Source organism: Octodon degus, unplaced genomic scaffold, assembly GCF_000260255.1.
Source record: "Octodon degus isolate 3935 unplaced genomic scaffold, OctDeg1.0 scaffold00052, whole genome shotgun sequence".
Lineage (NCBI taxonomy): Eukaryota > Metazoa > Chordata > Mammalia > Rodentia > Octodontidae > Octodon > Octodon degus.
The window spans coordinates 12,559,218-12,584,162 of NW_004524628.1; the positions used below are offsets into that span (position 1 = coordinate 12,559,218).

The following is a 24,945-nucleotide window of genomic DNA, read 5'->3' on the forward strand; positions in this document are numbered from 1 at the left end:
GGCTCAGGAGACCAAAATCAGGGCAGCCCTGAGACAGTGCAGCAGGAAGCCTGCCCTCCTAGGCAAGTGCACTGGGGAGAGATAGGACATTCTCCTGCGTGGTGAAGGTCGGGGGACACCTGTCAGGCACAGACAGCTCATTCACGCTACACAAGCGCCTAACCAACCAGCCGGACTTGTTTCTCTCATTTCATGTTCTGCAGAAAAGGTCAAACCTGCAGGAAAAGTGGAAGGTGTGCAAGCCCTGTCCTAGGCACACCAAGGCTGCACTGCACACCACACATACCAGCATGTGCACGGCACATGGGGGCACTCCCGACACACACAGGGTCATCAACCATCCGCAGAGCCAGAGCTGTGGCCACGGTGACTCTCTCCAGAGCGGCACAGTCTCTTCTACAGGGGCACCTGGTGCACAGCGTCTCACAGCTGTCCCGCCTCAGAATCCAGTCATCCTTGAGCACGGCCTTCTGTTGTCTCTTCAGTGTCTTCTAAGGGAGAAACTTCCTCTGGGCACAAACCCGTTTCCTGCGGCGGTTAGCTCCCACCAGGTGTTGCTTCTTGCAGCGGCTCCAAGCCTGAGCCCTCCAGGACGCCCCACCCTCCAGCATATCCAGCCACAACCCGGCGATTGAGTTCCCTAGAGCAGCCGGCCAACACATACCGGCAGCCCCACCCTCCTGCCCTCCCTGCAGGCTCAGGGGGCCTGTCCCCCCTCTGCTCTGACAAAGAGCTAACTCCCCTTTGGGACCCTGGCACACACTATGTGAATCTCCTGCTGCCTTTCAGTGGTTTCTAGTGTCTTTGAAATGTGTTACTTCTTTATCCTTTGAAATGTAAGGGAAAAAAATTTAAGATAAAAACATTTTTTAAACTAAAAAGGAAAGAAACCTGTGTTTAAAAGTACCTATGAGAGGGGCTGGGGGGATAACTCAGTAGAATAAGTGCTTGCCTGGCAAGTGCAAGGGCCTGAGTTCCATCCCGGGTTCAAGAAGGAAAAAAAAAAAAAAAAGCCCTATGAGAGACAACGGATTTCTCAGGCCCAATGGGTTCCTGTCTGGAAACATGGGGGCCCAGCTACACCCAGGAGGACTGAGGCACACTTGGTACCCTCCCCCGGCAGCAGGTGCTTGACCCTTAAACAGGCCCAAGGGGGCTGTGACTCGTTGGAAAGGTGCAGCGTGGTGACCACTGAGTAAAGCTGGTGGCCAGAGGCAGCGGCAGCGCCGTCTAAGCTCTAGCTTCACGCCTCCCTTGGGTTACAAACAGTAGGACTCCCGACTCCTCAGAGTCTCTCCCTACCCTCCAGAGTACCGGAGCCCCCTAAGAGGGACTTCTGGGCTCTCCCGGAAAGGACTCTGGTTTCCTCTCTTTACGAATATCCAGACCCACCAAATGTCCTTGGAGAACATGGAGGGGAAATGCCTGCGGCCAGAAACCAAGGATGTGAATGGCGTGCTCATGACCAAGTTCATCAGCGACAACTGGGACACGATCTGGAGCTTCCAGGCCAGGCCTGACGACCTCCTCATCGCAACCTACGCGAAGGCAGGTGGGTGAAGCCCAGGGGAGGACGCTGCCCTGGAGGCAGCTGGGACGCCCTGAACAGCCCTGCGTGAGAGAAACTGAGGTTCCACGAGGGCTGGGACCAGAGAGAAGACTCCGCCAGCCGTGAGCTCCTGGGTCCCCCGGCCGCAGGGCGGCGGAGGGCAAGCGCAGGGTGCGGGCTGAGACCAGGCTTGCGCGGCGGTCCCGTCCGCGACCTCGGCTGAGCCCAGACCCCGGAGCGCGGCGGCCCGGGATCGAACAGCGGCGATCCGGACGGCCACGGCGGCCCTCGGACCTCAGGCAGCGGGGCCCGCGCCCTGGCTGCGCCCCGTGGGCGACTTGCGGCACAGCAGGGGAGCTGGGCGCACCCCGCGCCCGCCCTCCAGGCCGTGCCCGGGCTGCACCCGGCTCTGCTCCACGCTCCCGGCGGCAGGCCGGGTCTCCGCACCTGCTCTGCGCGCACTGCTGCCGGCCGACCCTGGCTGCCCCGCGGCCCCTTCTCCTGGACGCCCGCCGCGGCCGCCCGCCCCCCGCGGCCCCCCATGGTCCTCGCGGCTGCGCCCCTGCACCGGCCGGGCGCCTCCCATTCCGCCGCTGGGTTCCTCCGCCTCCGGCCCAGCCTTTCGCGTCCCCCGGGGTTCCCTGGGCTTTCTGTCCCTGCAACCAAACTGAATCCTGGCCCGGAACGGGGCTGCGAGCAGCTCTGGACCCGGCAGACGGGTCCTCTGGACAGTTCCCCAGCCAGGAACCTCCTCCACCACGCTCGGTGTCTCTGGCTCACAGCTCGACCCACGTGAGACACACGTGGATGAGAGGCTGAGAGGCCTCACTGTCGTCAGCAACTCTGGCTTTCTCTAAATTTCTGTGTCCCCGGCTTAAGGTGGCTTTTTATTTTAGAGCCCAGTGCGATGGCCCCAGCTCCGGCCATCACATGCATATTCCAAATAGCAGCAAGAAAGTAAAAATGGAGGAATAAAGTTATTTTACTTTCCTTTGAAGAAAATGTCACAGAATTTAGTGGCTGGCCCCATCTCTAGCTTTGAGAAAGACTGAATAATGTAGCCCTTGCCACAAGCAGCTAGTGCCCACCTAATGTCTGACTATCTCTTCACTTGAAAGAAGACAGGTGGAATCTGGCTAGAAGTCCCCCTGCCGTTCTCTCTGGAAAGATAGCCAGGTGTGGTGGCACACGCGGGAGGCTGAGGCAAGAGGATCTTCCCAGATTCAAGGTCAGCTTGGGCTGCAAAGACAAACCTCCACTCAAAAGAAGAGAGGAATGAGGCACCCAGGCTCGTTAGAGTGCACTGTGAGCTCACCCTGCACCTTGCTCCATCCACTTGCCCCGTACTCAGTCAAGACACATTGTTAGGGGCAGAAGGAGGATACCGGGGTGCCAAGCAGCACCTGCTGTCCACAGAGGGACAATGAGCACAAGGCGCCCCGCCAGCCCGGGTGCCGCAAGGAGGGGTGACCGCCTGTTGAGGCTGCGAGTGGCATTGAGGCCTGGGTGACCGAGGCCCTGGAGTAAGTCGTGCCCACCCTTTCCAGGCACAACCTGGATGCAGGAGATCGTGGACATGATCCAGAATGGCGGGGACCTGCTGCAGTGCCAGCGGGCCAACACCTATGACCGCCACCCTTTCATCGAGTGGATGCTGCCGCCACCCCTCAAATCCGGTGAGGGACCAAGAGCAAACCTGGCCATTTGGCCTTTAGGAGATCTCTCCATGTGGGCATGGGAGGCGAAGGCGGCCCAGCGCTTTTCCTGAAATACAGGAGCTGGTACAGGAGAGACACCAGCTGCTTCTGGCGCTTGGGAAGGGCCCGAACACGCAACTCGGGAGCAGAGCTCCCCAGAGCTCAGCTCCCCCAGACCTCAGGGTAAAGACCTGCGCTCAGTGCCGTTGGGACTCTCTTGGACGCCCAGCACCAGATTCCCTGGCCAGTGAGGGGTCCCCACACATGCAGCGGACAGGGCCCCCTGCCTCCTCCATGCTTGTTCAACTCCAACCCTGATTGGAAGGAATGCCTGCCTCTTTCCTGCCATGATGGAACCCCCAGGCGCGGGCTGTAAACCCCAGACCCTGCCAGAGGAAGTCCTTCCTTCTGTAGCTTGGTCAGCTCAGGGGTCTGCCGAGTGCAGGACACTGGCTGAGGACCGTGGTCTGCATGCAGTGGGCTTTCTCAGCCGAGAGACAAGGACAGCTGCCTTCCACAGGCCTGTGCAGAAGCGAAGCACAGTGTCCCAAGTAAGAGGCAGACAGACAGACAAAACAGACACACATCCCTGCTCTCTGCAGAAGCAGGAAGCTGACTGTAGCACAGAGTGGAGCAGAGGCGTGGAGGCTGTTCAGCCGGGTGGGGTCGGGGGACCAGAAGCGAAGTGCAGTGAGAGAGGTGAGACTGTGTGCTGGGCACCGCGGGTGACACTGCCGGGACAGCCGCACCCTGAGATCCCTGATGAGCTGGAGGAAAGGAGTCCAGAGAGTCCCAGCACAGGGAACCGCGTGACTGGTGTTTACAGAGGCAGAAGTGCTTAGCCTCGCCCCTGGGGCTGCACGCTGCGCTGGCCCTGCATGTGGGAGGGACGCATCCACTGAGAAAAGCCGCTTCCAAAATCTAAAAAGTCACTTTCCTGTGCATTCTGCTGCCAGCCCATAGAGTTTATTTGTCCAAATATATCTTACCTATAACTTGTCTATCAAATTATCAGTATTACACAAGTAAAATTAATGAAGTAAATAGTCAAATAGTCACTGGTCAGTAACCCGTGGTAAGAAGTCAGGGACTGCGGAATCCAACAGTCCAGAGAAATGCTGGTCCAGATCTTATCACAGTGACCACTCATCCACTTTGGCCCACTATTGATGGCTGTGTTTCAGAAGGGTCTCGTGTGGCTGCACAGAGGTTGACCCTTAAATGACTTGAGTCCCTCCCATGTGCTGCCGTGACCGCTGCTGCTGCCGCCGAGGGGTCCACGTCTCTCATGAGCCCTCCTCCCAGGTCTGGATCTGGCAAACACAATGCCATCCCCCAGAACACTGAAGACACACCTGCCTGCCCAGATGCTGCCGCCCTCCTTCTGGAAGGAAAACTGCAAGGTGAGGAGGGCGGTCCTCCAGCCCCGCACCCACCAGCACAGCCAGGAAGTGTCCCTGCCTGGGTAGCACCCCACAAGGATGAGAAGGGAGCAAGCACGGGACTCAGGGTACACGGTGGTGTCACCCTCCAGCCCGCACCCCACCAGGGCCCCCCTTCCGTTCAGAATATGAGACTGGGCACACATCCGGAAGTTTGGGGCAAGTTATTCAGGTAGTCTGCCAAGTGCACCACTTTGCTCGTAGTGCTGGATGACACAAAGTAGGTGTGGTGGCCAAAACTAACCTGGCTGGCTGGGGAGCCCCAGGGATTAGAAAAGCACACTCTGGGTGTGCCTGGTGGGCTCTGGAGCCAGGGCCCTGGGGCCCTGTGTGGTCCCTGCCCGTTCCTCTCTGTGCGCTTGCCCCGTCCTGCTCTCTGGCTGCTGAGAAGGGCACAGCTGTGCTCCATGACACCCGTCCACCCACCATGATGTCCCTGCCTTGGAGCCAACATACCATGGGCATACCCCAACCCATGAGCCAAGTGAACCTCTCCTCTTTGTGGGTGTTGGGAAGTCCATCCCAGCAACTGGAAAGCTGGCTGGTAATGGGTTTCCTGAGCAAGGCTGCCCAGCAGGACAACGCAGCAACTCAGTGAGACTCTGTCTCAGAATATGAAATTCTTGAAAGGGCTGGCAATGAAGCTCAGGGTGGAGGCTTTGGGTTCAATCTCTAATACTGAAGAAAAAAAGCCATACATAGCGCAGCCCTGCTGTCAGCAGGATCGGCTCGCCCTCCTTCTCCTCAGGACAAGCTGCCAGAGGCACCCATCACTGGGAGGCTGTGAGAGACAAGGCTGAGGTTAGAAGGGGTCTCGCAGCTGAGACAACTGCAGACTCTCCTCCCCTTGCACCCTGGAACCTTCAGGTCCCATAGCCAGGAAGCCCGTCCTTGGTGCGGGCTCCCAGGCAAGAGCAAGCCATGGCTGTTTGCTGGTGTCCATGACAGCCCTTAGCATGTCACTGCAATGAGGGTCTTGAGATAGGGTTATCCTGGGCTTCTGGGGCCATCACCACTCTGAGGGTCTTCACTAGAAGGAACAAGGCAAAGGAGGTGTCGCCGCTGAGGCAAGGAGTCAGTGCGAGTCTAGGAGAGGACTGGAGGAGTGAGAGCCGGGGACTACAGGAGACTTGGGAGGCCAAAACTGACATGGAAATGAGCGTTCCTGGGGCCCCACAGGAACCCAGCCAGTGAAGCCTCCAAAGCGCAAGAGAGAGAGCTATGTTGCACTAAGCCGCGGAATTCCCTGCCATCGGTTACCGCAGTGGCTGGAAGCTGACACAGATCAGCAGACTCCAGCAACCGCCTGGTGGTGGAGCCTGTGCCGCAGCACCTTTCAGTGTGTTCCTGCCCTGCCCCAGTTTCCCATCTCCAGGGTCGCAGGCCAACAACCAGCATAAGAATTCTGAGACATCACACAAAACGGGCTTGCACATTCGGAACACTCTGCTGTCCCCGCGTCCTTTAGGGTCTGCCAAGTGCTCTCATGAACATGGGCTGGAAATCCAGCCACAAGGGGAGCAGAGAAGTAGAGTCACACAGGGCTGAGAGACGGACAGTGGGGATGCAGCTCAGGAGGCAGGGCTGGGCTGCTCCCAGGAGGAAAAGCCCCAGTGCCACGTGAGACCCTGGAGACAACCATCAGTCAGCAGAGCCCCAGACTCGGGGGCCTTCAAATTGGTGAGGTTCGTGCTGGCTCGTAGCACCGAGGTCCAGTCCAAGATGGGGAGGCTGCCTCTCTTGAGGCAGAGCAGGGTGAGGAAGAGCCAGGCCTCACAGTCCCCTCTGAGGCCCCTCTGGGTGACCCAGGGGCCTCTCTCTAGGCCTTGCCTCCTGCAGGTTCACAGTGCCCCCGACAACCCCTGAGGATCATGCCTCACCCAGGGGCCTAGGAACAGCTGCCCTGTGGAGAACAGGGGAGGAGGGGCAGCAGGCCCGAGACTGAGTCCTCTGTCTGCTCCCAGCCACCCCAGGCCTCTGCAGGAGAAAGCCCCACCCCACTGGCCGGGAGGACTCAGTACCGCCTCGATCTCCTCAGCCCCCAGAAGGCTGAGGGTGGCATGTGGAATGACAGGGCAGGCTCACTGCTGCCTGGGCTCCTCCCAGCCCAGAACTCCTTGCTTAGCAGAGCCAGCACCTCTATTCCACAGGCTGAAACCACCATGCCCTGTGGTACAAATGAGGCGAGCCCAGATCCACACACTGGCGCCCAACGGTGCAGGCAGCGACCAGTTCACAGGGTCTCCGGAAGGGGATCAGAAGACTTAGGGATGCGGCCATCTGTCTGCACGGAAGCAGCCTCGCCACGGGCCAAACTTGCAGACACCTTGATCTTGCACTCCCTGGCCTCAGGAGGTAACCACAGAAGCAGATTCTGCTGCTTTTGAGGCTCCAGTACACGCAGTGTTTCGTCGAGCAGACCTAGGGGCAAGAGCAGAGTAATACAAAGCAGGTCACCTTCAAGGCAGCAAACAGGGAGGATGCTGTGAGCACAGCTGTAACTCAGAGCTGTTTCGGGGTGACTGGAGGATGTGGCCTCGGGGCTGAAAGCACCCACTATCTGTCCCCAGGTGGACCAGCCCAAATCTACAGAAGGCTCCCCAAGGACTGGCCAATGATGTCCCTGTCTTGTTTTTGTCGTTGGTGACCCCAGATCATCTACGTGGCTAGAAATGCCAAGGACTGCCTGGTGTCCTACTTCCATTTCTCCAGGATGAACAAGATGGTGCCCGACCCAGGCACATGGGAGGAGTACATCGAGGCCTTTAAGGCTGGGCAAGGCAAGTGAGAGAAAACTGGGCTCCTATTACTCACCTTCTCCCACATCAGGAGAGAGGTGTCCACCACTCAACAGGTCCACTGCGGACCCACAGTCCTGCAGATGATGCTGCCAGTCATCTGGGAAGACTCTGTGGGCAGACTTTAGGGGAACAGATGAGAGCTGGTAGAGCTTCAGGGGCTCCCCACACCCCTGGAGACAGGAGGGGGCCCCTTGACCTCAGCCAGAGCCGAGACATCTTGTGGAAGACATGTGGGCCAATGTGAGACAGCAAGCCCACGGGAGAACCCAGGAGGTGGCACCCATCCCTCCACTCCTCCTACCCCTGCAGGTCAGGGCAGCTCAGTGGCCCCCTGTGGGTCAGCTGGCAGCCATGAGCAGGTTGGCCAGTGCCCAGAGCTCCTTGCCCTCCATTACCACTCCAGACCTGGCCACAGGCCGGGGCACTGCAGGTTCCCAAAATCAGTCTTTGCTGAATCACCGTGCTGGAAACATCCACTGCATACAATTGATCTGTGCACAGTGCAGCGTGGGAGGGAGATGAGGACCCCAGCCCCAGCCATCTCTCAAGGAAGAATCCAGGACCTTTGTCTTCACATCCTAAATATTAAAAAAAAAAAAATGCCTCTGTCTTCTCCAGCAAGAGTTCCACTCTGACCTTTGTCTTTATTGACACCCTCTTTATCTGAGCCCACTGTGTTCCTGTGGCAAGATTCGAGCTGGCCCTTGACACCATCTCTCTCTCCACAGTGTTGTGGGGCTCCTGGTACGACCATGTGCAGGGGTGGTGGGACCGGAAGAACAGGCACCGCATCCTCTACGTCTTCTATGAGGACCTGAAGGAGGTGAGGCCATGCAGCCCCATGGAAGCCCCCAGCCCAGGATGGATAATCCCGGCGAGGGCCTGAGCGGGCTGCATGAGGCACACTGTCCTGTCCTGCCTGGGCTTCCTCCAGCTCAGCTTTGTCCTCAGGAACTCTTCCCTCCCTTGGCCTTCTGCACTGCCCAGGCATCCTTCCTCGTCAGGAGAAGCCCAGCCCACGAGGCCAGGTCAAGCTGTAGGACCCACAAGCCTTGCCTGTCTGCTCAACCTGGCACGGTCTCTCTCGGGAAGTTGTGTTGTGCAGTCGTATCTGTACAGCTGTGTCCAAGCAAGCTAGGCTCTGTCTCCCTCAGCCCACCCAAACGCCCATGCACACACTGCGCCCTCACACTGACACGCACAACACCCCTGCCCTGGGTGAGTGCTGTTGCAGATCCACTCCCAAGATCCCTGGAGCAGCATCCCCGCACCGCTCAGAGTGCAAAGGGACCACCTGTGCCAACCCTGAGAAGTCCTCTGAAACATAGCTGGAAGCCTCATTCCTTGTCTTTTTGGGTCTTTCATCAGAAAGAAGCAAAGGATGTTCTTTCTGGCCACCTTCCTATCGGTCTCTGTGAAGCTCACAGACACCTTTCGTTGCTTCTGACAACCTGGACACAAGTTCCTCTCCCAAGCCTGTCGCCTTGCCCATCTCCCCGAAGGCCCCTCCCCAGGTCTGCTGGCTGTCCTGTGCGTGGCTGTCTGAGCTGGCCTCACGTTTTCTCTCCAGCAGAACAGGCACCTGGTGGCAGAACAGTCCTGTTCCTCCTTGCACCTCTGAGGAACGATTGTGGACCGTGCTTCAGTGGTTCCTTAGCATGTCCTCTCCAGAGAGCTCCCTAACGGGAGGCCCTGGATTCCTTTTTGTGCCACTTTTAGGACCCAAAGAGAGAGATCCAGAAGATACTGCAGTTCCTGGAGAAAGACATCACAGAGGAGGTTCTGAACAAGATTGTCTATCACACGTCCTTCGATGTAATGAAGCACAACCCCATGGCAAACTATACTACCCTCCCGGCCAGCATCATGGACCACTCCATCTCCCCCTTCATGAGGAAAGGTAAGGGCTTCACTCCTGAGTGCCAAGGTGACCTGCGGGTCCTGGTGGCCGCTGAATTCTCCCCGATTTCCATGCTCTTCAGCTTGCTCCTTTCAGCAGTGCCGTTATGCAGCTTTGCAGAGATGCCTCCCTATTTCCTCCTGTCCTCCCCTGCTCCTCTTCTGCAGTCCTCCTGTCTGGAGTGGTGGGCAGGACGCCCACCCGCTCTTCCCTATGCACCAACCACTGGGTCTTGTCTTGCTTCAGGGATGCCTGGGGACTGGAAGAACCACTTCACTGTGGCCCAAAGTGAAGCATTTGACAAGGACTACCAGCGCAAGATGGCAGGAAGCACCCTGACCTTCCGCACAGAGATCTGAGGGCTACAGCCAGAGGGGATCTGCCCCAGGCCTCTTGTAGACTTCACTGGCTCGAGCCTCCAGTCCAGGAGCCTGAGGACAGACCCTTCCTACTGCTGCCATCTACCCTAGGTCCTGGGCAGCTGTGACAGTGGTGCTCGCTGGGGTGAACAGCCCCAGAGACACTCCCTGCTGAGTTAGAGATCAGCCCTATGGCCCTGGTGTGGGGTTTATCTGCCTGCCTGCCTCAGGCGAAATAAACAAAGCTCAACTCCACTGCTCATAATTGCTTGGTTTCTCTCTCAGGGAGAGAGAAAGAGGTGCTTTCCACCCGTGAGCCCGAGGACAGGGACAGCATTGCCCTGGGAGGCGGGTTTGCCCTGGGTGCTCTCAGGCAGAGCATGGGTGGGCACAGAAGTACAGGTCCCAGAGGCTGGGAAGTCCCAGGTCTGAGGCCTATAAAAGAAGGGGCAGGGCCAACCATCCCTCTCAGAAACACTCCACAGCTTCAGTATTGGCCTGGGACAGTCTGTGCTCGGCTGGTCACTCACTCCTGGACCCTCCCCGAGCAGATTTGCAGCACAGTCCACAGAGAGGGCTGAGGCAGGAAGTAGCGGGTCTTAGCATGTGTGTTTACCCAGGGCCAGCACAGCACAGCAAACCAGGCTGACCCTTCGAGCCAGGAGGGGACAGTGAGAGAGGTCCAGGTGGCAGACTCAGGGGACATATGGCAGCTGCCAGTATTAAAAATCCACCCACAAGAGGAGAGGACAGCAGTACCCAGAGGCGGAAACTGACAGATGCACACCAGAGACGGCTGCCAGAGATGGACACCACAGTGGGTCTGTGGTGGCCTGCCCTTCGTTTCCATGGAACTGGTGGAGTGGTCCAGCTGGCAACTAATGGGGCGTCTCTTCAATCACCTGTGTCTCCCCTAACATCAGAGGGGAGCTTTGTCCTTACAGGGCCTTGTTCTTAGAGCCAGCCTGGGAGGCCAAAGCCGCCATGCTACTGTGTGCAGATGAGGGCTTCTTGGCAGGCAGGTTCACCGGGCTGGGGCTCTGTGGGCTCTGCAGGCTGAGGCTGCTCAGGGAGGGAGCCTGAGGAGGGCCCTGGCCCCTCTCTGGGAAGGCTGAGGCCACAGCTCAGGCCATGCAGACACTGTCCTCTGTAGAACTCCCTCCCTGGCTGAGCTGCCAGCCTCCCCGCCCCACTCGAAATCGCTAACGACTGCTTTATCCACACCACCCAGGGATGGCTGTGTGCAGAGGGCTCTGACTCTGACTCCTGTGAGGCTCACCCCCAGCCCGGCCTGGTGACACTGGAGGACACATCCAGCTGCAGCTGGGTTGAGACAGACAGAATGCCCAACACCTGGAGGGCACAGTGAGGGGGGCTCCAGTGAGCCGAGATGTCCCTTGATCAGAGAAGGTCACCACAGGCCACACAGCCCGTGATGGGGACCGGCCTGAGAGCAATATTGGATGCAGGTAGAGGAGGAATCTATACTTCACACAGGGTTCTGAGAAAGAGGAAAGGCATTTCCCACTAGCCCAGGGAAAAATAACTAAAATAAAATATTCAGGGTCTCGTGCATTGTAAGGAAAACTTGAGCTGCTCATCTCTGCCAAAGCGTTTTTTTGAGACAGTAATTATTTTATTTTCTTTTTTATTAATTTTATTGAGAAACAAATAGCAATGAGACAGTTTCAAATCAGGTTAGTAGGACAGTTACAATAATTGATACATTGCATATTGTTGTCTTCGCAGTGGTTATTCATAGTACAAGATGCAGACAGGATATCCTGTCCAAACACTATTAGTACAAGTCTTTCTTCTCATTGAATTAAGAGAAAGAAGCCGTATATCTATCCTAACTATTTTGTATATATAGATACAAAATGGTCCTTCATTTATATGCCCTTTTTTGTTAAGAGAAAAAAATAATACAGAATCTTCAATCAAGAGACTAGGAAATTAATAATGGTTATTATATTACATATTGTTGTCTTTAAAGTAGTTGTTCAGATTACAAGATATAGGCATGCAAAACTGATCGACAGTATAGCACAAGAGGCCATGATAGCAAGTGAAATAAATCAGACATGCAAGCTCAAACATCACGTGGTTTGCTTATATGAAAAATATAAAGAGCAAAATAAAATGAAGAAGATAGGAAGTAGGGAGAGTTTCAAGAAAGGTAAAGGCTAGCAAGAGATGGAGGAGAAGGAAGGAGAAGAAGGTGTTTTTCTCTTTAAAAAAAGAAAAAGATCTGTCTCCTTTTCCTCCTTTTCCAAAGCATCTTTTTTCATACTGCTTTTAGCAAAGGACCCCTAGCAAAATCCTCAGCATTGTCAAACTGGTCAGCTACACAAGTAATTGGACCCTCCCCCAGCACAGTGTGTTCACCCAGGGCCTGCACAGCACAGTAAACCAGGCTGACCCGTGGAGTGGAGGGGACAGTGAGAGAGGTCCAGGTGGCAGACTCAGGGGACAGATGGCAGCTGCCAGTATTTCCTTGTGCCCTGAATGAATTTGTCCTAAGAAAGTGTCTGCTGTCATTGACACAGATTTTGGAAAGAATAACGCATCGCTCCAAAGCCAGGTCAGGGAGGCACCGTGTGGGAGGGGGTTTCCCACTGCACTACAGGGCGCGGTAATTACCGCCCACGCAGTAGAGCTGCCCAGCCTGATGGTGCTCTTTGTCCCAAGATGTGGGTCATTAACCTCCCCACAAACAGCCCTGCAGCAGTGGATACCAAGTGCCAGATGAGCCAGCAGATCAAAGGCAAGTTTTTGTCAGCACCCCAGCAGGGACCACCTGGGAGCCCACAGCTCCTTCCTGAACCTCTGTAGGCCGGGAGAGCAGCAGATGTTGGTGAGGACGTTGGCAACGCGTCCGTCCGGAGTTTCCTTTCTTTTTTTTTTCTTTCTTTCTTTCTTTCTTTCTTTTTTTTTTTTTTTTAGGTTCTGGGGATTGAACTCAGGAACTGCCAGGTAAGCGCTTATTCTACTGCGCTATCTCCCCCGCCCCAGCTAGGCAAAACTTGGCCTTCCTTCTTTTGCAACTATAAAGTTCTTTTTCCTTTAATTATAAAAATACTCTAAAATTATGGTCTCCAAGACTTTCAAGGAATTTCTGAATTTTTCTCTTTCAAAGCTCTGCTGTGTCCTCTCGAACAACATTTGAAGCGCTGTAAAGAAGAGTAAATGGTTTCGTTCAATTTTTAAGTACCTATGGCCTAGCCCCACAAAGTGGTGGTGGAGACCGGACTGCCGCTGCCCCCGCTGACCTGACGTTCTGCGTGAGCGCCCACGCATGCACAAGGAACCTTTGTCCTGACCGCGGGACACATTCACACACACTCCCTGAAGCAGATGAGTCAGGGGAGGTCAGACGCAAATGACTAAGGCCAACTGGTCTCAAGACCACTTGCCTAGGAGGCAAAGACACGATGGGAAGTTTGGGTCACAGAACTGTAGAGTAAGAAATGGGGGAGCAGCAAGGTCACACAGCTTGGCAGCCTCCCCTGCAGGGCGAGGAAACCCGAGTGAGGTGAATGGTGGCCTGGACAGGTCCAGGTCCTGCCAAATGCAGTTGAATGGGGACCCTGGCCCAGGGGCCGTCCCCACCTGGTGTTAGACTCCACAGGCTACAAAGTTCTCCTCTTTGGGCTGGTCCTGCCCTTAAGACTCCTATTAGCACTTGGAGCAGTGCTGCCGCAGCTCGGTGTCCCAAAGGTGCTTTCTGAGCGTGCCCAGTCCCCAGCTGTCCCGACAGTCCTCTGCCAAGCCAAGCTGCACTCCCTGGACCCCAGGCCACCTTGGCCCTACTTTGCTGATTCCTAACCATTGCCTCTCCTATCCTGCCCAGAAACAAAGCAAGAAGGAGGGTCTACAGCCTCTGGCAAGAGTCTTGGGGCCCCTGACTCCTCCCAGGTCTCTCTGACTGTGTCATCTGTGAGGGACACCTGGCTACCTCGCTGTCTCAGGATCACAGTCCCACCCACATCCTGGTGTTGCCCATGTTGGAGAGGTCCTTGCAAACCAAACCCAGGGGAGGCACCTGCAGCAAGCTCCTCGTGCCCTGCAAAGCAGCTGTGTCTCCTCCATGCCCCTGGAGGTGTCTGGGTTTTACCTAAATCTCCACCTGCCCAGGTGACCTTCATTAACTTGACCAATCCATGCCACAACGGGGGAGCGAGTGAGGAGGTCCTGCCTGAGCATGGTTCAGGGTCAGGCCAGTGAACAGAACACCATGCTCCTTCGCCACCTGAGGGAGGTGGCTGCCCCCTGAGCCCCTGGGGCTGCCCTTCTGGATCTCCTGCAGGTGGCGGTGTATGGAGGGCTGCTCACAGAGCTGCACTGTGAAGACAGCAGTCAGGGCAAGGATCAGGAGCAAGTCCCAGAGGCGTGGATCCCTAAGAACTTCCCGCCTTCTCCCGCTCTTGCTGAGGCACCCTGCTGCCCAGGGGATCCTTGCGCAGAAAGGGGCTGGCTCTTCCGCATCTTGCGGGGTCCCTGGAGCCCGGCACTCCTGAGCAGCTGCTTCTCCCGCACGCCCTTGGAGGCATCTCGAGAAGCAGCTGCACAGACCACAGCAGCACAGGTGTGGCCGTGTTGGCCATGTTGTGGGTTCGTAATCAATATGGGAATCCAACTAGCCAGTTACGATTTGAAGGTCTTTTATCAGCTGAGCTCAGCGACCGTCAACATGGGCCTGTTTCAGAGTCCAAGTGAGCGGCCGCAGCAGAGAACAGAGGAGTATATAAATCAAAACGAAAGTGTGTAGCACACATCCCACGTGTCAAACAGATTTTTTTTTCTCTACATATGGCTTTTTCCTCCTGTTATTGCTTAGGGTCGGCGCTTTCTCGGGGTACATTTCCTCCTTCTGGCTACTTGTTTCACGCGGAGGCCTGCTTTGGGAACTCTGGGGTCAGCTGAGGTTATCATGGCAGTATATATGCTAAGAGTCTGGGCTCAGGCCACCACAGGCCACATGGGCAGGGCTCGCCTTTCAGGCGGTGACAGGAACAGGGATCAACCAGCGAGAGCGTGCAGAGCGGCTAGGAGGGGCTCTGGACAGCACTCCACCTAGCTGTCCTGCCAGCCCCTGGACTGCTGTGGCTGAGGGCACGGGCCGGCGCTCAGAGAGCAGCAGGAAAGCTGAGCCGACTGCTGAGGGCTGTCCAACAGCAGAGAGGAAACCCTGGGTCCCTGGCAGCATGAACCTCTGAGGTATGGGGGACCCCACCCCTATGTCAGCAGTGGGGAGGAGGGGACAGTGGGCTGGGCTGGGCTAGCCAACCTGAGTGTGGATGCCCTCCCTGGCATGTCACAAGCCTGAGAACTGCCCTCTGGACTCCAGCGTGGTCCCAGATGACCAGGCAGGAGGACTTCATGCACACAGCCCACAGGGCACCACCAGGCGCAGCCAGGCAGGACGGAGTCAGTGACCATAAAAATGGCACCATCTGGGTCAGCTGGGCCTTGGCAGCTGCAGGAACAGTCCTCCCGGCAGCAGGGCTGGCAACCTATCCCTGCTGGGCTTTGCCAAGAGCTGCCCAGGCACTGCCCCTCCTGGACCTGTGCTCTCAGAGCCTCCAGATGGGGTCAGAGCTCTGCAGGTACTGCCCAGGCCACAGAGAAGGGCCCCAGGGTGAGAGGAGCACAGGTGGGGACGCTGACATTGGGCAGAGCTCCACAGCACAGCTCCAGCTCCACATCCTGGGAAAGACCGTCACATCAGCCCTGTGAAGAGCAGCAGCAGCCTCGAGGCCCCGGCCATGGAATGAGTGCTTCCTCCCCACACAGGCCCAGGCCAGGCCCTGGGAGCAGCAGAGCCTGGTCTGCGTGCTCTGCCCTGCTATGTGTCCACGGGGGACGTTCCCTCCTATCCCACCACACACTCCACTCAGGGTGGGAACAACTGGAACCTAAGACACAGCACCTGCCCTCTTCCAGGGCAACAGTGTCCTACAAGAGGGTGTCTGTGCCCAGGGCACAGGTCCTCCTGAAACCCAGGCACAGTCAGGAGCCAAAGGGTCACCCTGAGACTGAGAGTGAGACACAGCATCTGGGGTGACCTGGGACACAATCAGGACCAGGAATAGTGGCATGGTGGGCCCACGAAGCCCCAGACAACACACCTGCTACAGTGGTGACAGCTTTGGGCTTTGACTGTGGCTCTGGTGTGTGGTCACAGAGTCCATCAGCAAACCCATAAACTGAGTTTTTCCCTTCTGGGCGCCCAGGGATGAGGGAGCTCGCTTATGCAGGTCTTAGCTGCCAATGCTTCCGTGTTAGAAATTAAACTGAGAATTACTTTTTTGAGACAGGTTCTCGCTCTGGCTCAGACCGGTTTGAACACTTTTTGTAGCCCAGGCTGGCTTCGAGCTCAGAGACTGAGAATTTCTTAAAGCACAGGCAGGCGTGCTGCTCGGTCAGGCTGCTGGCCAGGGAATGCTGGCAGCAGCCATGTCATGCCGCTGTGGGAAGCCCCCCTCTGGACGCTGAGAGCACAGTGTGGAAGGGCAGACACTGCCTCCTGGGTCGGAAGGTCGCCGTACTCTTGAGAACTCCTGACAGATTTCTGGAGCCCAAGCTGAGAACTGCCCAGTGACAAAGCCAGCAACACCAGGCCTGGCTTCCCAGAGAGACCCCGGGACCCCATCCCCTCGCCCCACACAACAGCCTCCCCGCCTGGGTCCTGTCCGTCCCAGCTGTGTCCCTGTCCTGTCAGAAGAGGTTTCTTCCTTGGGAATAGAGCCAGAAGTGCATCCCTGATGCAGATTTCCGCCGTGAGCCCCTCCTCTGCGTGACCCCTAGCTTCTCCTTGTCCCTTCCCACCCCTCTTGAACTGTCTCTGTCCTGTGTTTGTCTTCCTCTGCTCCTGTTCATATCTTCTGCTTTTCCTTTCAAAAACCAACTCCCCTTCTGCTCTTGGGAGAGGCCCCTCCCAAAACACACACAGCTCCCAAGATTCCCAAGAGACCATGCCACCGGCCTGGCCAAGGCGTACCCAGCGGCCCCAGTGGCTCAGTGAGATAACCTGTGCTCATGCACTCGGGGGCAGAGGTGTGAGCAGCCCCAGCCTTCAGTTGTGCTTCCTCCCCGTCCCTCTCTCCTGTGAGTATCCAGGTCCTCCGGGAAGGGGTGTTTGTTCTTCACCTAGCCAAGGAGCGTTCTGGCTGCTCACTGTTTTTACTTTACTAGTGCATGTTTGCAGTACCCTCAACCCCTAGCTGCCCGGGGAGTGGGTGTGTGTGCATAGCGCAGTTTGGTCCTTTTTGAATTCCCTTCCCTCCCCCTCCTGGTCCTCTAAGTGCCTGTTCCAATTTTCCTTCTTGTTGACATGGTTAATCTCGGCTCCTGCTGTGGCACATGATGTTTACAGTGTCGAAGTTGGCAAACCTTTACTCTACTTCCTCCCGTCCACTCTCCTCCCCTGCCCCTCCTCCCTTGCCCCTCCTCCCCCTTCTCCTCCTGCCCCTCAAGTCAGGGCCTGCTGTCCTCCCCTCTTGTGCTGCACTCCTCACACAGAGGCAGAGGCCAAGGCGGCTTTGTACTAAGACCTCAGAGAGCAAACCCAGCACTCTGGGCGCCAGACACCCTCAAGACTGGTAGCGCTCCCAGGCCTCAGGGTCGGGGGCCAACCAGCGGGTAGGAAGGGTGAAGCCCCAGGCTCTGTGGAACCCCGCCGCACCTCTTGACCTGCCCTTCCACTTCTGAGGAAAAGCGCTGCAATGTAGCGCTGTCCTAGTCTCAAGGGGCTGGTGCTCGATCCTGTCCTACACTGACAATGATTTCTACTCAGGTGCTTGACCCTGAGGACAGAAACCCACCCTGATTCTAAACCCAGGTGTGGTCAACATTATCAAAGGTATTGTTACATAGGTCTTGTTTTATCTTGGTCTTAATCATCCAGCAGAAAAGTATAAAAACGAAGTATAAGAAGTAAAGGCATGTTGTTATGTTGAGCTGTAGGGGACTCAGGTCAACAATTTCTGACATTGCCAGTGAAGTGGAACACCCAGTACTATTATGGACTACTGGACTCTTTTAGAATATTTTACTGAGCTAACACACCTATAATATTTAAATGACGGAACTAAACAAAAAAGGGGATACAGATGAATGTCCATTTTGTATCTGTGTATTCAAAGTGGTTAGGATAGATATATAGCTACATTCTCTTAATGAAAAGAATAGAGGGATTTGTTCTAATAGGTGTTTGCAAATAGGATATCATGTCTGTGTCTTGTACAGCAAATAACCACTAGGAAGGCAGTATGCAATGTGTTAATTATTGGAACTGTCCTACCAATTTGATTTGAAAGTGTCTCATTCCTATTTCTCAATAAAATTATGGGAAAAAGCCATTATCAAAGGTAAACTCTGTAATCAGCCTCAGGTCCTGTGATACCAGGAAAAAAGCTCTTGAAGGAGAAACCTACATGCTGTCATTTGGTCTGAAGGACCCACCATGCACTGGGGGCCTGGAGGAGCCAGTCCGAAGCCCCCAAGAAAACTGGGCCCCAACCCAGCCTCCTCAAAAGGGCTCTTCACCCTCTAAGTCACCAGAGAGGTGAGACTGTCTGTCAGTCACTTCTCTAGGTCCTTGGAAGGAAAGGGAGTTTTACACTCCATCAGATTAGACACTAACTATGAAAGCTGGGTGGGACAGTTAGCTCTTTAAAAAACAATAAATTTCAGAAACCTTGACTAAAAATAAATACGTGTTTAAAGGGCACAAGGCTGAGCAGCAGCTCAGGGCCACACGCATCCGCCCACACGTGTGAGGCCCTGGGTTCCAATCCAGACACCACAAGAAAAGAAGCCCTCCAGCCCCTGGGCCCAGCACGCCTTCCCACTCGACACACAGACACAGCCTGAGGGTGACATGAAGGACTGCCAGCACCAAGGGTGGGCAGCAGCAGAGCCCTCGACCTCTGAAACACAGTACTAGGGCCAGCCCACAGGAGGAGTAGCCCGGGCGCGGACCACCTCCGTCGCTGGGATGGCGCACTTGGGAAGGGAGAGGTCATGTGGGTCACTGTGTGGGCCCACTGCCCCTTGCCCCCTTTCCATCTGTTGGGTCTTGACTCTGCAGCTGGCGCAGGCCAGAGGCAGTGCCACAGGGTCAGCAGGCTCGAGGAGCACGGGGCCCCGCCGTGCCTAACACAGCCATGCTGCCGTCAGCTGGCTGACAGGGACAGCTCCCGCCACCCCGTCCCATGCCACCACGGTAATGGAAAATGATCCCACTGAAACACCCAATCATTCAGGAGGGGGATGAGTCACAGCAGCCTGGAAGGACAGGATCCCCCAGAGATGGCGACAGCCAGACACAGGTTGTGGCCAGCCACTGTCCTCAGTGGGAGAGGCTTTTCACAGACAGGCTCCCGCCCGTGCTGCTTCCCCACGGGGTCTTCAGCTAATTGCACAGCTCCTCGTGTCTCACACATGCTGAGCACTGCTGGGAACTCGAGACTCCTGCAAGGTGCTGGGTGGGCACAGACCTGATGCCGCCCTGCTCCTGGGAATCTCTTCTGTGCTGCAGAATGTGCCTGTGAGGTCCCAAATCACTGGGAAAGCAGGGACCCAAACCCTGCACAGGAAGCCCACAGCTAAAAACTGCTTGTCTCAGTTACTCTTCTCTCGTTGCTGGGACAAATACCCGACACCCAAAATGCAGGAAGGAAAGGCTTATTTAGCTCACAGTCGCTGAAGGTTTCAGTCCATACTCAGCTGGCTCCAAGCAGAGCAGCACACGGCAAAGGGCAACCTTTCCTGGTGGCAGCAAAGAGCAGAGAGCAAAGGGAGCAGCAGCTCAGGCAGCCAGCTGGCCTCTCTCCCCTCCTCACATTGTAATACAAACTGCCTGCCCAGGGCGGGTGCAGCCCCCACACCCACAGCAATCAAGCACAGACTCCAGAAGCCGCCCCAGGAGTGCATGAGGCTTTGGGGGACACCTAGACACAAGCCATGGCACTGCCTACGCTCGGGATGCACTTCTGGTCCTCCGGAACTTGAGACACACTTCTCCAGAAGCTGGCTTCGGTCCTGGAGGAGTGGCCTCTGAAGGACTCAGACCACACTCACGTCTTGGGCTGCACCTTCCAGAACAGAATGGGGTCTGCTGCTGCCTGACCACCTTTGGTTAAAGGCAAGCTGGTTGGGAAAATGACTAAAATGTGAAAAATACAAGCACACAATGGCTGGATCAATTGAAGCACTAACTATTAGAAAACTTTTGTCTGCTCCTTCTTAAACTCTCTCATCACTCATCCAATCCAGTGCAGACTGCATGCTCACTGGCATGGCTGCTCTTCTCTCCTTTCTCGCTAGCCTTCTTTCAGTCTTCCTTCTCTAAACAGACGTCTCTCGTCTTTATCCCACCCCTGCCCTCGTGCATCGACGCTCTGCTTTTCGTGTGCACTGCCATCATCACCTTCGGAAGGTAGAAGATTCAGAACCCTAGGCTCCAACCCCGTCGCGATTTTGGCACCTGCATTTTTAATAAGTAGTGCTGGTGATTTTTGTAAAACATGGAGCATAAACCCTATCTCAAGGCTCTACTTACTCACCCATCTGCAGGGTGCTGGAGGCGCAGACCTCAGAACCTAACGCGCATGATTTCTCCTCTTTATGTCTAACTTTTCTTCACCCTTTCGTGATTGCTCTTTCACAGCTGCAGTTGCAGTGGGTGACGAAGAAGGACAGGGAAAGACAGGACAGAGAGATTTAATCCCTTCCCCTGATTCCCAGATGGGAATTATACATAAAGAATCAAGGAAGAACTGAAGACCACGGACACAGCTAAGGAGAAAAGTGTCTCAGAGACAAGGAATTGCGTGAGCTGTGATGGGGCGCAAAGAAGGGACAAGAAGACTCACAGCTCGGAGAGCATGGCCCAGGGCTGCACTGAGCCTGCAGGGACAGGCAGACAGGGAGGCTGGCGCTCCCCCAGGCCACAGAGGAAACCACCGGGGAAAGGCATGTGCTTGCGCCTGGGGACAGAGCCCTCAAGCCTGCAGCCCAGGGCCTCAAGGCTGCCCCTCCCACCTGAACCCAGGGCAGACCCTGGTCCACGCCTCGGAAGCTGGGCTACCCGCAGCCTTCCTGAGGACAGAGGGTGCTAAGTAGACCCTCACCCAACTCCAGTGTGTGCAGGCTTTCCCAACCTCTCCAAAAGGGATGGGAAGTTCCAGAGGGGGACGCAGCTGAGAAAGGAGGGAAAGTCCCTGAGGACAGACTTGAGCACACATTAGGCTGGACCAGCATGAGCAAATGGGCCAGGCCAGCAGCGAGGCATGCTCCCCTGGGCTCACAGGGCCCATGCCCTCACACTGCACACCCCGCATCCACCTCACAAGTCCCAGACAGTGGCAACTCAAGGTTTTTACCTCATGCCTTCATTTATCCATTCAGTAAGTCCATCGATCCTGTGAAATGGGTGAACAACAAAGACCCATTTGCTGAGATCCGACCGAGTAGCCAATTCTCGTTGGAAGATAACACAACACACGTTCTTCATTTCACACAATACAAGAGGCCTCGTGCTCACCCCAAGCAGGCGCCACCATGCAGCTAGGACCACGGAGGCTTGGGGAAGGAGGTTGTGCTATTCATTAATGCAAGAAGAGGAGGGGGCTGGTGAGATAGCTCAGCGGTCTAAAGTGCCTGCTTAGGCAAGCACGCGGGGACCGTGGTTCAATCCCTGGCACCACAGGTTGCTCCAGCCCTGCCCCCAGGTTGAACTAAGCCAGCGATAAATAAATAAATAAATAAATAAATAAATAGTAAGAAGAGGAAGCTGCTCTAAAAGAAAGGCAAATGCCACGAATTATGTGAGTCTCCACGAGCTACTATGCACCCAGGGCTGGTCACTGTCCTGCACCATCTGGTCTACCTGAAGCGTTTGTAGCAGGCAGTGAATACAGAGCCTCGGGAGGACTCTGGTGACCATTCCAGGGGAGGGCCTCTTCAGGGCTGCCCCAGGCCATGCATGAGCTGGATCATGAAGCTGTACACATGGTCTCTGACTGCAGATTTGGGGTCACAGGGACTGTGGACTCATCCTATTCACAGTTTCCCTCATGGGAATGAAATTTATACTGTAATATGTATAGATGTTGGGTTACTAGATGACATCATTATGTCAGGAGCATCCAATCCAAGCCTGTGCTTTGGTGTGAAAAACGCAGCCCTCGGGGTGGCCACAGAGCAGGCGGGCCTGGTACCCCAGACGCCAGAGCAGATAGGTGGAGCTGAGGACATGCGGAAAAAGGGCATGCGGCGGTGCTAAGGACATGGGCTCAGTGCTGGCCGGAAGAAAGACACAGCTAGACTGCAGGTAAGAGGAAGAGACATGCCCTGGGAAAGAGCAGAGAGAGGCCTTGGGCCACGGAGCCCCAGAAGGCTCAGGGCCACAGAAACCAAAGCAGCTTTGGCAGGGAGGGTGCAGAGCACCTGAGGTCCAGAAATGCCTGGGCTGAGCAGGAGGCAGAAGGGCAGCAACGCAGGGCCACTCAGCACCAGGCCCACCTGAGCCCCAGGAGCAGGATGCAGGACAGTCTCTACCTTGTGAGGTGCAGGGAGCTCGTCTTCTCTGCCCTCACTGCATGGAGCTGAAGAGAACCAGCTCCTGTAAGCATTAGCACTAAGAAAGGTCCCTGTTACCACCGTGGCTCTGGTCCTGGGCAGTCCCTGGCTGGACCCAGGCCCTGGCCACCCTCCACCCGTGTGGAGTGACCCCAGGCCCGGGTCGCCCCAAGCTGGACACACCTGGCCCCAGAGCTAACTTCCCACTCCCCTCTTTCAAAATTCAAGTCCAGTGATCCCTGCTTGACCAGAGCCCAACGAACCGAGCACGAGCCGTTGGGAAGCAGAGATTTAACCAGTTAAGGCTCTGAGATCCAGAGGGGACCAGCATCTCCAACCCAACACAGATTTCAGCTCCTTTAAGTTTAGGCACAGGGTGGTGGGGGCTACCCAGGAAGCGATGGACGCAGCGGCTGGTGACCTGTGCACTGTGCGTGTCTGGCCACCCAATTAATCTCATGTTTGCCTCTAAATGATTGATAGGTTGTATGCTCAGGGAGGGCCGGTTTCCTCTAGGGAAGGCTTGGGGGCAGAGCTTTCCTGGAACCATAATCACAGAAACGCCCCCGCCCTGCCTATCTCAGACTTTCTGCCAGACCAGGGAGGGAGGAGCCCTCATGCTCAGGCACTGGGCTTGGAGAAGGAAGGCTGCAAGGGGCTTCCTCCAGAAGCCTCATCTGCAGGAGTCCAGAGCCCACAGTCACGGCGTAGAGGGGCAGTCCTGGGCTGGCAGGTATCGGTGGCTGCTGTGAGTCCAGGCACGCCCGGAACAGCTCCTGTGGACCACGCTGGCAGTGGTGGTTGAGCCCCTGCAGAGCCTGTGGCCAGGACCACCACCCACCTACCTGCCTCCTGCACACCGGCCCTTGGTCGGGCTTCAGGCTGCTGACTCCCAGGTGGAGCCCAAAGGTAAGAAGGTGGAAGAAGAATGCTGCGCTAAACCTGTCTGTGTTTTCCTCTCAGATGGTGCAGGTAGGTGTTCTGTGCAGGCAGATTAACCCTACAAAAAGGTTTCAAAGGGACCAGCAAGGTAGCATGCCAATGCCGTGGACAGAAGCCTGACTCTGCTGGACCTAAAGTCAGGCAAAACCCGCCGAAGCCCCCACCCACAAGCCTACCCCATCCCTTTCCACAAAGCTGTCTCTGGCTCCTCCCAGGCCAGCTGAACTCCCGGCTATGACTGTCCTTCGGCCCCCAGGGCCTCTCCCTGGGTCTCAGCCTCTGACCGAAGTGCATGCTGAGCCTGCAGACAGGGCCCAACTGACAGGGCGAGACTCCATTCTCTTTCACTCCATCTTAGAGGTCACTCAAACATTAGGCGGAGTCACTCCTCACCCCATTCCCGCTTAACCGTAAAACCCACAAAGGAGGACAAATCACTAAGCTAAGAAACAATCAGAACAAATTGTAAGTAAGCTAAAATTTAACCATAGTCACAAACCCCTTGGAAATGTAAACCTTGTGAAATTTTTGTAAAACTCCAAAATGAGGAAATATGGTTGCCATGGTTACCAGTACAGAGTTCTCTGATCCTCAGCATTCCCTGATTTTCCATCAGGCTGTGGTCCCGCTGCCAGTAACACCTCACTCGTTCCCATTCTGGGTCTCTCATGAGGGTTTACCCTGCTGCATTTTGCTGCAACTTGACCAAGCCCCTCTCCAGGGACAGAGAAGGCTTTGTCAAGGCCACAGCTGACCTGTTGCGGGAAGACACAAAGCTTTCAGCTGGCTCCTCAGGGCAGCTGTGCGTCCTCAAGCTCACAGCTCATGAGGCCCCTCCTTGGGAACGGCGAGAAGGAATGGCAGCCCCTGCCCTTGCCCCTGCCCCCAGAGCTGCAGGAGGGAGGCTCCGTGCCCGGTGCCCTGCCAGAGCCGGCTCAGCACTGGGGACACCAAGCCAAGGAGAAAGCCGTTCAGTGGGCAGGCAGGCAGTGGGAGCTTCACAGACATGGCAGCGCCAGGGCGGCCAGGGCACGCTGGTACACATCCTGGGTGCTTCTGGATGCAGAGTTTCCTCTCAGGAAGTCGGGGGCCCTGGAGCTGGGCAGTGGTGGAGGCTGTACAGCGTGCATGTCCGCAGCGCCACTGCACTGTACACCTAGAAGTGGATACAGTGGCCGACTTGTGTGTTTCACAAAGTCTGCTCTGTTCTGCCCCCAGGACACGATGGCAGAGGCCACAGAGTCTAGGAAGCAGCTGGTGGAAGTGGCAGGAGTCCCCATGAAGGCTACCACCATAGACAACTGGACCCAGATCCAGAACTTTGAGGCCAAGCCGGATGACCTCCTCATCTGTACCTACCCCAAGTCAGGTGATGGGGCAGAGGGCTCTACGCTGAGTCAGAATCTCTGTCCTAGGGTGGGTGTGCAGATACCTGAGACCCAGGTTCTGGGCCCAGGGGATGCGCTGGGGCCACGCACCGTGCCAGGTCTGCCCCGCTTGGGGTAGGCAGACGCTTGCCCTCTGCAGCTCCATTCCCTGCACAGATCAGAGATTACCTTCTGTGTGGTGTCCCTCAGTCCTGGCTAGCGGGGTCCTAGCCCTGGCACCACTAGATCCTGGTTTGTGGGTCCTGGTCCTGGTGTCCCTCAGTCAACAGGGACCTGGCT

General features: G+C 56.1%; 2 protein-coding genes and 1 long non-coding RNA gene across 5 annotated transcripts in view; all 3 read left to right on the forward strand.

Annotated features, from left to right (window-relative positions):
- The first annotated feature begins 1,266 nt into the window (after positions 1-1,266).
- LOC101584937 (sulfotransferase 1C1) lies at positions 1,267-9,996 on the forward strand. The gene is made up of 7 exons (XM_012515179.2): positions 1,267-1,552; positions 3,097-3,225; positions 4,552-4,649; positions 7,342-7,468; positions 8,218-8,312; positions 9,209-9,389; positions 9,636-9,996. Exons 1-7 carry the CDS (start codon positions 1,396-1,398, stop codon positions 9,746-9,748), a joined length of 900 nt encoding a protein of 299 aa, XP_012370633.2. The 5' UTR covers positions 1,267-1,395; the 3' UTR covers positions 9,749-9,996.
- A 2,195-nt stretch (positions 9,997-12,191) lies between these two features.
- LOC111817249 lies at positions 12,192-13,246 on the forward strand. The gene is made up of 3 exons (XR_002821490.1): positions 12,192-12,332; positions 12,469-12,605; positions 12,888-13,246. It is a non-coding gene; the product is annotated as an uncharacterized LOC111817249 (long non-coding RNA).
- Positions 13,247-22,905: 9,659 nt separating this feature from the next.
- Positions 22,906-24,945, forward strand: part of LOC101574002 (sulfotransferase 1C2) — an 8,525-nt gene continuing 6,485 nt past the window's right edge. The window contains exons 1-2 of one of the 3 annotated variants that reach the window (XM_004633211.2): positions 22,906-23,245; positions 24,497-24,647. In XM_004633211.2, the coding sequence (XP_004633268.1) occupies positions 24,503-24,647 (145 nt within the window). In that variant the 5' untranslated portion in view covers positions 22,906-23,245; positions 24,497-24,502. Of the gene's footprint in view, positions 23,246-24,241; positions 24,409-24,496; positions 24,648-24,945 lie in introns of those variants that run through there. The other 2 variants (XM_023717526.1, XM_023717528.1) reach the window with 2 other exon arrangements.

Coding starts and splice junctions, on each gene's coding strand:
- LOC101584937 (XM_012515179.2), top strand. CDS start 1,396: ATGTCCTTGGAGAACATGGAGGGGAAATGCCTGCGGCCAGAAACCAAG. Junction 8,313..9,208: donor TCTATGAGGACCTGAAGGAG/GTGAGGCCATGC, acceptor TGCCACTTTTAG/GACCCAAAGAGAGAGATCCA. Junction 9,390..9,635: donor CTCCCCCTTCATGAGGAAAG/GTAAGGGCTTCA, acceptor GTCTTGCTTCAG/GGATGCCTGGGGACTGGAAG.